General features: G+C 37.2%; 1 protein-coding gene across 4 annotated transcripts in view; it reads left to right on the top strand.

Annotated features, from left to right (window-relative positions):
* The window catches only part of cfap221 (cilia and flagella associated protein 221), a 29,694-nt gene extending 20,336 nt beyond the window's left edge, over positions 1-9,358 (top strand). For all 4 annotated transcript variants that reach the window (XM_088605993.1, XM_088605996.1, XM_088605995.1 and 1 more), the window contains exons 15-25: positions 1,961-2,048; positions 2,332-2,453; positions 3,690-3,770; positions 4,552-4,659; positions 6,301-6,465; positions 6,717-6,875; positions 7,512-7,612; positions 8,247-8,342; positions 8,629-8,739; positions 8,940-9,002; positions 9,209-9,358. In XM_088605993.1, coding sequence (XP_088462119.1) covers positions 1,961-2,048; positions 2,332-2,453; positions 3,690-3,770; positions 4,552-4,659; positions 6,301-6,465; positions 6,717-6,875; positions 7,512-7,612; positions 8,247-8,342; positions 8,629-8,739; positions 8,940-9,002; positions 9,209-9,341 — 1,227 coding nt within the window. In that variant the 3' untranslated portion in view covers positions 9,342-9,358. The remainder of the gene's footprint in view (positions 1-1,960; positions 2,049-2,331; positions 2,454-3,689; positions 3,771-4,551; positions 4,660-6,300; positions 6,466-6,716; positions 6,876-7,511; positions 7,613-8,246; positions 8,343-8,628; positions 8,740-8,939; positions 9,003-9,208) is intronic.
* Positions 9,359-14,429: the final 5,071 nt, after the last annotated feature.

Below are 14,429 nucleotides of genomic sequence, written 5' to 3'. Positions count from 1 at the left end.
CAAAGGACATACAGTATGTAAGCTGTGTCCTTTAGATGTGTTTAATAACCACAATTAAGTTTGTATTCACTATGGTACGCGCCCCCTGATGTTTATGTATGTCATAGAAATTATTAGCCTTCGGGGAATGGACCATTCTTCTTCTCTCTTTTCACAAGAGTTCGTGTGCAGGCCACTCAATAATGAGATTTTTGAAAAAAGGATCTCAATTAATTAACTACTCCCTTTTCATCAATCCGATGCCAATATACATACTGTACAAGTTAAAGTTTCTTGTGAATTTTGTATATTATCAGCTTTAGAACTTATATCCTTCAACATTGTTTGCATTCATTAGCATAAATGTGGTATATTAAACACACATTTACAATTCTGCAGTTTTACAGATGGGTATGTGCAAGACTTTTTAGATGCTTTTTATGTTTTTAGGTTTGTAAATGTGGCATTTCATCATATTTCACTTTGGCCTACATGCTTCTAATCACATTAGAACCTTTTGTGAATCAGACCTTACATACTGTATTCGTGCAGATTAACATCTATCTGTGTGTTAGAGTGTGCAAGGTTAAAGAAAGTTGCAGAGGTGGTTGCAGAAACAAGATTAGTACAGAATTATTTGAATGAATGGATTCTTTAATCAATATATATAACCAATATATAATCATGTCATAAGAACTGGGCATTATAGAGGAATTAGTTGTAGCTGAACAACTGTTTGTTCAACTAATGTCAAACAAATCCTCTGACATTTGCACATATTCCTAACATCCAGGAAATGCTATTGAAAATTTCTGTTTAAATATATATGTTATGTTTCACATATCAGAAAAGCATTCACTCACATAAAAATCCTAATCGTGGCTCTCACAGTTTTGTTAATGCATTTAAATAACAAATAGAAGAAGATGAAGGGAATTTTTGTATATTTTTCATGTCAGTGACAGCAGAGTGGAAAATGTACACTACAGTGTATTGCGCTGTGGCACTTTGATAAATTTTATTCATTAGATACATGTAACAAGTTGTTTATTTTTTAAAGGTTGCAATGCTATATTTAAACTAAACACAGTTAGCTGCTATCTGACAAGCTCATAGTTCAGTGCTGTCTTCTTCTCTTAACTACCAGCATAATTTGCAAATATAATGAAAACATTCACTGTGAAATAGCCTCTGGTGTTTTTCATACACTGACTGTTCTGTCAGTCCCTGCTCAAAGAAACATCACTCTTCACTTGTTCGATTTCTCTGCATCCCTAAAATGTAATCAATCTGCCAGAAATACAAAATGCATGTTGACCATGCACACAACCTTTTGGGAAATTATCACCTGGCAGGGATGATATGGGTTCAGTATTTTTGTCTGTGGAATTGACAGCCCAGTCATTGAATTAGCACAGTAATCTACTGATCAACAAAGAAGTATTTGAAAATAAAGACTTAATATCAGTCGTAACATCAGTCATAGTAGCCAAACTCAAAAATAAAATCTGGGATTTTAATGACTTTTGTCTTCTTTTAAAAGGCTAAAGGCTTTCATAGTGAAATTGGCAGTTTCTTATGAAATCCCGACAGGAATGTTTGTTATTTTGGACATTGCAAAACTCCAAGCGCAGTGCTTGGGAATAGTCATCCCAGTTCTGGCCTCATCGTGAACTGTTTAGTTAGTGTTATAAATAACATTGTAAGCAGTGAAACTGAAGGGTTTGTGCAGCAAAACTAAGACTTTCTTTGTTTTAGAGGAGTGCAAAACAATGTAGAATATGTGTCATACATTTTCTGGGGCAAATATTAGAGTTAGAGTAGCTAATGTCCATTTTAATAAGTGTTTATTAATTCTCAATCAATGTGTATTTAAAACAGTATAGAGACTTTACACTATTGCACTTACACCACAGAAGCAAAGAAAGGCTGTGCTATGGAGCGCTGAAATTATATATTGTACAAAGTCTCTTTTTTTCAGGTCTTGATTCTTGGCCGCATGAATAAAAGGCTGGTGTATGTGAAGAAGCTGATTGAGGACATTAAGAGACTGTCCATGACAACCCCAGGTGAGGTTTGCTTCATTCTGAACCTTTACATGGTGAATTGTGTAGTGGCTGCTGCCTGGTGTAAATACTATATATATGACCCCAAGTGTAATTGTTGCTAATTTACTATGTTCTCCTTGAGAATCATAAAATTCCTTGAGGTTGATTAGGTCTGTCCACAATGTACATTTTTCTATATGCAGTACTCTGTAGTAGTAAAGCATCTCACTAATCTCAAATTAAACTAGCTCTTGATCTGAAACATAGTTTGATCACCCGTAATCTGTATTTTTCTTTTTCTTAGAGGACAAGATGTCTTGCATTGGTGAGGAGGAAAAAAGATCATTCCCGTTGAAATTTTCTCTGGACAAGTTGCATCCCTTCACACTTCCTGTTTATATACCACCTAACCAGGTGGATGAACTTGTAAGTCACAATTAATAACTTTTATTGTTCAAATCTGGCTTTGTCTGACAACTTGTCTGTTGTCTCTCTTCATTCTTGCCATGAGGAAATAATTGCTTACACTTATATATCACTTATATATACACTTTATATACACTTTTCTGGACACCACTCAAAGCGCTTTACAGGTAATGGGGACTCCCCTCCACCACCACCCGTGTGCAGCCCCACCTGGGTGATGCGATGGGAGCCATAGTGCGTCAGAGCACTCACCACACATCAGCTCTCAGTGGGGAGGAGAACAGAATAATGATGCCAATTCATAGATGGGGATTATTAGGAGGCCATGATTGGTAAGGGCCAATGGGAAATTTGGCCAGGACGCTGGGGTTACACCCCTACTCTTTTCAAGAAACGCCCTGGGATTTTTAATGACCACAGAGAGTCAGGACCTTGATTTTACGTCTCATCCAAAGGACGGCGCCTGTTTACAGTATAGTGCCTCCATCACTATACTGTGGCATTAGGGTGAGCGCCCCCTGCTGGCCCCACTAACACCTCTTCCAGCAGCAACCTTAGTTTTCCCAAGAGTCTCCCAGTCAGGTACTAACCAGGCTCACACTGCTGAGCTTCAGTGGGGTTACCAGCTGTGAGCTGCAGGGTGATATGGCTGCTGGCTAGTAAAAAGAGAGAAGAGAAAATTATAAATCCTTTACATTCCTTTAAATATCTGGGAATTAGTTATCTAGTGTGAAACTATGTGTGTTTGCCTGATTGTTTTTTTTCTTGCAATATTAGTCAATTTTAATTTTTATTTATTTGTTTAGCAGACATCCTTATCCAAGGCCACTTACAAAATCTCAGTAGCCATTGTTTTCCGATCTGTTTATTGTCATACAGTATCAGTATAGAGTTTTAATTAAAGGTTTTGGTAAGAATGTCATCTTTTCTCTCAGTAGTCATTAATAAGGATAATTAATTAATGACATTAAAAAGTGGCCAATGTTATGAAAGTATTCTAGTGTGAAAATTTCAGACAGATGCATACAACACCTGATAAGTAGCCTGAGCTAAACAAATGCATTATACAGTACATTACTTTAAAGAGCATGAACCAAATGAGTTGTCAGTTATTGTTTTAAGTGCTGAAACTTTGACAAATCAAAACCCTTCCATTTTAGACTGAAACCTGTAACAAGCATGGGTGGTACTAGAAAATATTTAGTTTATTCAGATGGCAGTGTTTGTCTTTTCTAGGCTGCTCATGCCCTTGGAGAAGTTCCTGTGAAGCCAGTTGATATCAGCATTAAACCAGAAATTCCAATCTTCAAGCTAAAGGTCTGAAACTTGTGTGTTCATTGAAGGGTTTTAGACGTACACTGTGAGACAGCATCTTCTTTGTGAAGTCAGTAACTTCATTGTTGTTGGCAGTATTGAAATCAGCCCCCCATGGAAGTTAGAAACCTTAGTGTTACCTTTGACCCCGTGTTGTTGTCTGAACTATACATTAAAAAAAATCACAAAGCATCTTTATACCAGCTATGTAACAATGCTTGGTCTGCCCATCTAAGCTAAAAATGTTGAAATCATTCTCCCTTTCATCAAGATTAGAGTGCTATAACGCGTTATATACTAAATAGTGTTCAGGATTTCCACAATTTTGCAGTTTGTTAACTGTTAACTGTTAACGCTGTTAGCTGAGTGCTGCCTTCTGGTGTGCAGCACCACGTTATTGGAGCTCACTGCTCTGGTCCATTTCTACAGCTCTCAACATTTTTGCTGTCCTTTTCTGTTTTGTATATCATACACTACTTAGTAGAGTGCTCCTGAGTTTCTTGAAAAGAGGTCATAAGTAGAATTTTGTTGTTTTTCTTACTTTTCAGCATGTAATTAACATCTTCTTGATGTTTTGTAGCTTTAAATTACGTTGTATACCTCTTTGTGTTAAGACTCTGCCAGGCAATGATTCTCGATTATATAATCTTTGTCCTCCCCATAACCTCGGATTCATGTTTGATATCACCTCAATATTTTTGATTGTGATGCAATGTATTTGTAATGAAACATTGTAGGTTTCTGACTTGTCTTGGCAATTGAGGTTTGTGTTTTTTAAACCTAGGTTCCTCAGCATTACAAACAGATGGGATATCAGCCAGTTTCAGTATTTCATGTGTCATCAAGCTATTTACCCCAAACCCTGGCAAGACCACTGAGGTCAGGTGCTGAGGTAAATTGCAGCATGTGAGATATTGATCAAGAAGGTCTGAGAACACCCCTTTTGTGTTGTTGTAATTTCATAAGTGCCACAAGATGTTTTAGATGAAAAACATGCCTTTCCTTGAAAACCTATTTATAAACACAAGATCTATAGCATAAATGATTTGTTCTGGGTTAACTCAGACACGTATCACTGCCCATTCTCCTGATACCCCTGCAAAGAGGAGGTGAGAGTTTGGCTTGTCCTGTTAGGCCTCTAGTACGTCAAGCTGTGAGGGGCAACAATTTACTGGACAAATCTGTTGTGGAACAAAAAGTGAATAGAACATTTTGTAAAATCCCTTTGGCTGTGCACCATTTAATTTATTGCAATAATCAAACATAAGCACTGAATAAAAACCAAATATATATATTTAACTCATTGTCCCTTAATTTATCAATATACAGTGCTTTGCGAAAGCATTCAGATCCTTGCACAGTTTTAAAACAAATTTAATTGACAAGCCACATAGTACAGTAGCCTCTGACTATGTGCAACAGTAGTGGTTAACACTTATTTCAGAATAAATCCACCTACAGTACCTGTGTAAGGTTCCTCAGTCAGGTATGTATTTTAAGCAAAGGTTTTACTGTACAGATCAAAGAGTTTTCAAACAACTCAGGGATAAAGCTGCATAAAGGCACAGACCAAGAGAAGAGTATAAAGCTATTTCAAAGACAATTAACATCTCTTTGATAATGATTAAATTAATTGTTATGATCAATAATTGATCATCCAGCTGGGCAAGGTTAAAAACATTTTGTTCTGAATGGGACAAAAATTCACCTTTCAGCAGGTAGTCTGTAGTTACAAAGGAGCTACACATATTATTAACACAAATGCTCAAACTGAAGAATTGTATAAAACAATAATTATATACATTAAAAAAAATATAGATGTGTATATATCATCTACCCCCCGACCCCAAACTGGAAAAAGCTGTTTAAAAAATGGATGACTGTATACATCATTGTGTAACTTGACAAAATGAACACCATAGGAATGGTCTGAATACTTTTGCAAGGCACTGTATATATATATTTGTTCACTCAGAAGTGTTCTGTTGACTTGGTAACTACCAAGAAGAGAAAATAAGTACTTTAGTATAAACAGATGCTCCCTTGAGAAAGATGTTGTATATTGTGAAATGTTAGGAAGCCATGTATATTTTGCCCTTGGGAAGAATTGGAAAGAAAGTTTCTCTCTAACATAGACTATAATTCTGATGCTGGGTGTGTTTTCTTTCAAGAAATAATTTTATGACATTGTTGACATGAGCCTGGCTCTTTCGGCTCTTCTGTTTTTCCTTTTCCAGTTAAAAGCAAGTTGCATTTTATATTTGGGAAAATGTAGTGTTTATATTATGCAGCATGCTTTTAACCTTTTTCATTCAAACTCTGACCATGGTCCCAAGCCTTCAATAACAATGACTGTTGTGGAATAAACAAAGTATAAAGTATAATATATATATATAATACTGCTTGTGGTAATCTCAGTTTCAAAATAATTTTAAAATCGGTATTTTCTTAAAAAACAGAAATGGTCTTTTTCTGTACTTGTCAAGCTGCTTGTTCATGTTTTTCTTGTTTTAAATGTTGTTTTTTTTTGTAGGATGAACTGATCCCAGCAGTAGCCAATTCCTTTTCTGGAATTACAGTAGTGAATCTAGAGGAAGAGCAAAATACAGTTTCAGAGCAAAGAGAGTCTTCGCCATTCACCTTCACTGCACCCTCTGCTTTAGTAAAAGCCCCTGAGTGTCACCCTCTCAAGATTTTTGTAAGTATAAACAGCCCAGCATATTTACAGACTACAAACTAGGATTCATAATGGCTTTTTTGTGTGCCTGGAGTGTCCTCAGATTCATATTGATTCAGCAGGACACTCATGTTCGACTGCTGTTCAGATCAATATCATTGCAGAGCCTCGATTCGTTTCATTACTGTACTGTAGGTCACTGTGCTTGGATTTTATGCTGTTCACTGCAGCCAGAAATGTGAATTCCTGCTTTTGCTTCATTCCTTTGGCAGAATCCTGTTCCAGGGCTTTATGCTTTTAAACAGCCTCTCCCCTACCTGGAGACTGACCTGGAGTTCCACCTGTGCCCAGTCCCGAGGTATGCTGTCTCCAAGGACAGTATGCCAGGGGTTCACATTCCCAGCTCGCAGAAGAAATTCCTGGACCAAACGGTACAGACTCCGATAACCAGAACTAATGATGGTGCTACTTCATGGATAAAGTCAAGTCAAGCTACTTTATAAATAAAAAAATATGGAACGTGGAAACAATGGAAAGGAATTTAATCTAATATGTTTACATCTGTCTGGTTTGCCTTTAGCACATCTGTGGCAAATTCATAATTTTCCTTATGAATATGTAATTCCGTAAATGTAAATGTTAAATAAACTAAAATCTACATTATTATTAAACAGTGTTGTCACGGGGAATACATTTGTTTAAAAATATTCATGTAACTGTTTCATAAATACTTTTAATTTAATTTACACAGGCCAAGCTTACTACTAATTATTCTGTGATGACTAACACCCATCCTTATGTTAGCAAAGTGGATTCAGTGCAAGACTCATTAAAAAAGTAATCTAAATACAAATTCTAGAAAAGTATTCCAGTTAAGTGAAGCCTAAGGTCTTACTATGAGCACAGTATATTCTTTCTGTGTATTACTTGGCAGCTGTTTAATACGACTTGGCTAGATACCTTTAAGATGTACTGTAAGTTGCCAAAGTAATTTTCTTTGGACTTACTTGTGTGTTATGTGTAAAAAGCCTTTAGCTAGCAATTGTCTGTGCTCTTGCTAAATCTAGGATGTGATTCGTGGTTTGATGACCTGGAAGAAGTTCCCATCAGCAGCGCTCAGTACTCTCTCCACCACTCCCACACTGACCAGCTCCTGGACACCCCGCAGGTGAGTCAGCTGTAATACAGCTGACATACAGCTCCTGGAAGCTATGTTCTTAATACTGATAATCCCAATACAGGTACTTTTATTGATAACAGTATGTGAATGGCAAAGAAAGGCATTTTAAAAGTAGGTGACAGGCTAGCCTGGGCTTCAGTCCTGCTTTCCAATCGGATTTCTACAGCTTGATACTCGCTCTGGACTTTATTTGAAACCTGGGTCACAGGACTATGTTTTGTTGAAATGATGCCAAAATGTTATGAAGAAATTCAAAGTGAAATAGAACAACAGCCCATAGTCTAATTCTCAGTTTATATTAAATGTAGCAAGCTAGGAGCCTTCTTGATTGTGTGCAGTATATTTTTGGCAGCCTCTGTGAAAATCAGGACACCTCCAGTGCCTCACTGACAGATTTTCTATACCTTATGTATAAGAACAGATATTTACAGATAGTAGAACAATTGAAAATTAAAGCCTTCCTGAGAAAGACATATATTTAGACATTGAGAGAATAATAAGAATAATAAACTTTATTTTATATAGTGCCCTTAAAGGTGGCTTCTCAAAGCGCTTTACAGAATAACAACAGCCTAGCTCCTCTGAGTGAATCATTAAAATCGTTATTTATTTATTTTCTAAGGTCAGACCCCTTCAGCTATGACTTGCTTCCTGTGGTGGTTCCTCCTGTTCTACAGGGCTTGCCAGAAGAGTTACAAGAAGATGTGATTGATGAAGTGTAAGAAAACTGACCAGTCATATAGATGTGTGCATTCAGCTCAGGCTGGAATAGCATGTATAGCTTAGTAAGAAAGAAAGGATATGAGTTTTTTTTATTTAATGAAAGAATAGAATTGAGGAATAACTCAGATAATATTGCATTTCATTGATGCCATACACAAATGACACATTTGCAAGCTGTGATAAATACAGCTCATCATCTTAAGGTAATTACAGAAATAATGTTTTGTGTTATTTTGGAAAGTCAGCTTGATCGTTGTTTTAATTATTGATTTGTGACACAGATCTGAAAATACAGTTGTAATTCTGACTCCGGAGATGCTGAAGGCTGAATTTCCACTGACCGAGAGCGTCCCACCAGCACACCTAAAGGAAAGATCAGTAAGAGATGATAGGTAAGCGTGATAAGCATATGTTTCAACTTATTTTTTCTCACTCTGTTCTATAAACTTTCATTTCAAAATACAGTACATACTGTAATACTACATATTGCTACTATAACTATTTTTTTTAAAGTCTTTTTTAAACTTTTGTTGTGAGCTGACACTTCTGAAAATGTGACAGAATTTCCTTCGAACTTCAATTCTCATTAAAGCCCTACAAACCAAAGCAAAACTCCAGTTCTGACAACGTTAACTGCCAGTGGACCGATTTCCAGGTGAGTGTATTCAAGGAAGATGTTAACCAAACCCTTACTGATGAAGATCTTAATCTAGATTGCCATTGTCTGCAACTAAGTATTCAAGTCTTAGTGTTCTTAAGTAAAACGGGACGTTTTAATAATGAGGGAATATTATTGCAAAACGTAAAATAATTAATGTTTTCAATGTATTGTTACTGACGCTTTTCTTTTGCTTTTTCTAGAGAATTAAGAGAACAGCAGCTCGAGCATGATCTAAAATCTCAGAGCAATAAACTTGGAATTAAAGTTCAAGCACGGCTAAGTCAAATTAAGGCGTTGGCAAAGACTGGTTGCAGAGATTTCATCCAAGATTAAACGTTTTCACAATGTAATATGACACTTTATATCAACTTAGTTCTTGTTTTCTTTCTTGCTGATATTGTTTTTAATTTGCTATAAACATTTTGCAGCAGAAAATAAATGATTATATCCTAATTTAAAATAGGTTTTAATTCTACAAATAAGGTGTGTTTGTTAAAACTAAATGCAACACATAATGTTAACTTCAGAGAAGGAAAATCGCATAAACAAATGAGTTTACATCCATTGTTATTTAAAAACTTCTATAATCTCATTAGATGTCTATTCCAAATACAGCCATCCATTATCGGAAAACTGCTTATTATTCCTGGAACGGTTTGTGGCAATCCGGAGCCCATCCTGGACGTGCAGGGCACAAGGTGGGACTACAGCCTGGACAGGGTGTCCATCGTTAACGGGGTGCACACACACACGCTTTAAAGATGGCAGTAAACTTTGAAGCGAGAAGACTAAGGTCAGAGGAAACCAGAACACCAGGCAAAAACCCACATGATCAAAAGAGAACATGCAAGCTCCACCCCAAAGGTGCCCCCGTCCCGAATCAAATACAGGACCCCAGAGCTGTGAGACAGCAGCACTGACTGACACCCCACTGCGCCCCCCTCAATAGGAGCAGTGTGTAAATATTAGATGTCACTGAAAATGGTGTACTAGTGGTGAACTGATGATTGTCTACTGTCTAGTATTATATTCTGTATTTTCACTAAGTTTTATAGCTGGAGCTTTATTTCTCACAAAAATTGAAATATCAACATATCTGCTCTAACATGATCTGTATATAACTGCTCAGTAATGTATATTCAGTTGTTGAGTGTCAACAGTGTGATTAAATTATGAATTATTTTTCTTAATGTGCAGTGAACAGTACATTTATTGTATAGCCATATTGCATGCTGTAGAACAATGGCTATTCAGTTTGAAACGCTTGCACTCCGTTGGAGCGTTTTGTAACCAACTCCTTGTTTCTTTAATTAATTATTAGCAGTGATCAATAGAACAGTTAAGGTGCTGGTTGCACTTGACCTGCAGTGGAGTACACTGGAAGGTGTACTGCTGCCTACAGTATGTTAAACTGGCAGTCACCATTTGGTTTTATAGTCTCTAGGAAAATCTAAGATTTTAACGTTGCCCTCCAAAACTGAAGTGCTTTATACCAGTGCTACTCAACCCACAGCTCTTTCAGTCATTTTGAAACAACTAGTCAAACTCCCCCACACTTCCCACAGCAATTAAACAACAAGGTGTGGCATGTGTGAATATGAATGTCTTCACATTTAAGGGTAACTTTGAAGTGTTGTCTTGTATAGTAGTGCACCTAGATTATAGAGATAGATATTCAACGGAAATATAAACCCAAAAATATACGAAGTTTTTGTCTGTGTTAGAGCACCATCTCCTGGCTGAATGGAGGACTGCTGTAAAGACATCCTTCCGTTATGACAAACTCAGTGTAATAAATCGTTGCCAAGCTCTTGCTTGTCAAAAATTCCCTTCTTAAGGATTAACATTCATTATTTTTTCTGTACTATTAATCAGTATTTATTTGAGCTTTCTTAATCTTAATCAGTAGTATTAATTTCTTGATTTTACATCCTGTCTTTGCCTTTTGCCTGAAGACAAGTGTGCCTATGATGGCCTTTTCATCTCTAGACAGTGTGGAGATGCAACAAAAAAGGCAAACAAAATGTTAGGCTGTATCGTTGAAGGTGTAGATTTTAAATTAAGAATGGTATATAAAAGTTGTACAAACAATGAATTAAACCCCATTCAGAATATTGTTTTCAATTATGGTCACCACTTTGAAACAATCCTGGAATCAGTACAGACACGAGTGACCAGATACCTCCCCAGGCTTAAAGGAATGTGTTACACTGCCCAAGGCTAAAAACTTCCTAGTCTCAGTCAGGGAAGACAAAAGAAAAGGGGAACCTGATTTGAGTATTCAAAGGCATCATGAATGTCAGCTCAGTGAACGTCCAATTTGAAAACCCAGAGGAAACAAGAGCAAAGTATAGCGAACCTCATTTAAAACAGAACAAGAGGCACCTTCTTACACAGATGGTTGTGGGAGTCTGGAACAAGCTGCCCATAAATGTTGTGGAAACCAATAGCCTGGCTTCTTTCAACAAACGCTGAATGAAATCTTTGGATCAAATTTTTTACTAACAACCGAAGAGGTCAGACGGGCCACATTTTCTCCTCTTATTTGGAACCTTCCTAATAATAATAATAATAATAATAATAATAATTGCTTACACTTATATAGCGCTTTTCTGGACACTCCACTCAAAGCGCTTTACAGGTAATGGGGACTCCCCTCCACCACCACCAATGTGCAGCATCTACCTGGATGATGTTGTTATAATAGTTCTAGGGCTTCATTGTTTAAAATAAATATATATATATATATACCTGCAATTGCAAATAGCTTACCCATTTTAAGTTAGATAACAATTGAATATTCATATAATGGTTGTGTTAGCAAAGTGTTGAGACATTTCAACGTCTTTTTAACTAAGAGCTTGCTGCTTCCAAGTTGCTCTGTCTGCAGTTCATTTATGTTCCTCATGGTGGCAGTCTTTCCTTCTTCTTTATACCATCATCCAAGATATTGATGTTCCTTCTACCAGTCGTACTTGAGCTCTCTGCTGTATTAAACACAATACAATTGTGTACGTTCTTTGTCAGGTTCCCTGGGTGGCTTTCAATAGAGTAGGTGCTTATTAGTGTATTTTGAAAGGAGTATGAATAAATTGGGGGGGGGGGGGGTTATCCATATAATTTACATCTGCATATTTAATTTATGCTTAGAAACTTGAAGGTTCAGGATCAGAAGCACACCGAGGACTACATATTGCATTAATCACTCACTCAGGGACATAAAAACAAACTACCAGAAACAACAGGAGCAGTCTTTTGTGAGAGGACATTTTTGTTTACCTATTTCCTGCATAGTATATTAGGTAGCCAGTGTTAAGAGAACCCTTAGAAGCCTCTCTGATGAAAAACATCTGAATTTGTTAATCAAATTGTTCCAGTGATGCTCAGACAAGTGAGATCACATCCTGTATCCTTTGAAGCCAATAGCTCTGTGCAAATCCAGACCAGATGTATATGTCCTGTTTCTAGACCATGATAGAGCTGATGGATTCCAGGAGACACCTGGTTTTCTATAGTCTACAAGGTAAACACCATGGAGAAAAAAATGTACTTGTAGAAATTTCACTGGAGCACTGATCACATTAAGAACCAGTGAATACTATATATCTTAGTGACATGATCCCTGTATATGCCAACTCTTATTCCCTCTAGTTCAAGTTACTTTGCTTCCCATATTAGCTTTTAAAATGTCCTTTAGGATCTTGGAATTTTCCTTAGCCTAATGTGCTGTAGAAATCCCGTCAGCAGTGCTGCAGGAGGCTATATCGCACCAATAAGGGCCAGTGTTTCCCAGAATGCAAGCTAGCCCGTTCCTGCACTGATGCCTTTGTTGTGCCAGTGTGTAGATAGGAATAAAGTGACAGTGCAATCAGATCTATTCTACATCCTATGAGGAGAAGCACGTGTGAAAGACCTGCTAATGAGCCCAGAGCAAGGTATTGCAAAGTACATATTCATAAACTGCAGATCTGACTGTAGAATATTCATACCCACTCCACTCCCTGAACTAGGTTACTCTCATGCTCGAAGAAGGCTCCACAGCCGAATCGTCATTCCTCTTTTGTTTTCAGCATGGAATAAACCTTTACCTGTACTCTCACACTTGATATGCTTATTATGGAGCTGCAGAAAAATAAGCACATAGGACCACAAAGGAAAGTTACAAACAGAAGCCAGGAAGTCAGATTTGAAAACATGGCTGAGTAGCTTGTTTACGACTCACACAACTCTTGTGTGTAAAACATTCGTAGATGGAGCACTTCTTTATTGTACAAAAATAAGGAAGCCTCATTCCATCAAATGTAAGTACTTCTGCATTTCAGGCAGGAGTATTTATACTTGAATATGTGGTGCTATCGGAAACACAACAGTCATGTACAACTCAGGTTTTGGAAGACTGTTCCTGGTTAACAGTTCTGAATACAAAGAGCTAAGAGATCTATACTGGATCTCTGGTAGGAAGTCAGATACAATGAGGTCATACAAAAACAGACATTGATTGACAAAAGCTTAAGAAATGATGTGGAATTAAAGAGGACAATAATTCTTAACCTGTTTGCACAAACCACAGATTGGTACTCCCATTGGAGGTGGTACGTGCTAAACAATCGACTAAGGTGGCATTTATCCCTTCTGATATCGAGGGCCGTATGCCTCAGGTAAAGGGTTAAAACAAAAGTCTTAAAAGAAAAAAAGCTATTTTATTAACGATAAAGGTGCAAAATAAAAAGTAAGTTCTCGAAAACTTCTTCCCGTAAATCCTCAGACTTGGTGCTTTCAGTTAATCGTTCTTGGGCTCATCAAACTTATCGAATTCTGCAGTAGTGGATTTAGGGGGTATCATAGCAACTGCATACTGAGTAATAACAGTGAAAATAAAACCGCGGAATGAAGCAAAACAGAAAGTAAATCGATAATAATGTTGTCTTTTTAGATGTAAAATAGAGTATATTAACAATAAAATAAACATTGAGAGATTAGTGAGCGTCTAGAGTGTAGCGTTTCTGGGAAGGCGGCTAGGTCGAAGAATTAATTTCATAGCTCCTCCACCTCGGGTATATCAACCCTGAGGCGAGACTCCATTGTAGCAGATAAAATACCTGCAATGCAAAATGTGTAAAAGTCCAACCATAGATGAAACTGCACTTCGGACTGCATTCTTAGGGTTAGAGGACAGTACTTTATAAGTAAAATAAAATAAATATGCATGAAACTTCACGACCGCGGAGGATTTCTGTCATCGATAAAGCGGAATACAAATTTAAAAACTGTGCTGTGAGTGTGAGCTGATGAACCCAAGACGGCCGCCCGGTAGCGCAGTGTCGCTTTTTATTTTCCAACACCGCGCTTCTCTCACAAACAGCCCTACTTGCACCAAGTCTCGCGTCACGAAGATATGTTCAATTTCACCGCAGTTGGTGC

The sequence above is a fragment of the Lepisosteus platostomus genome, chromosome 14 (genome assembly GCF_059453375.1).
Source record: "Lepisosteus platostomus isolate fLepPlt1 chromosome 14, fLepPlt1.hap1, whole genome shotgun sequence".
NCBI classification, from domain to species: domain Eukaryota; kingdom Metazoa; phylum Chordata; class Actinopteri; order Semionotiformes; family Lepisosteidae; genus Lepisosteus; species Lepisosteus platostomus.
Note: the sequence above shows the minus strand (reverse complement) of the source record. Positions and strands in the feature narration are given on the sequence as shown.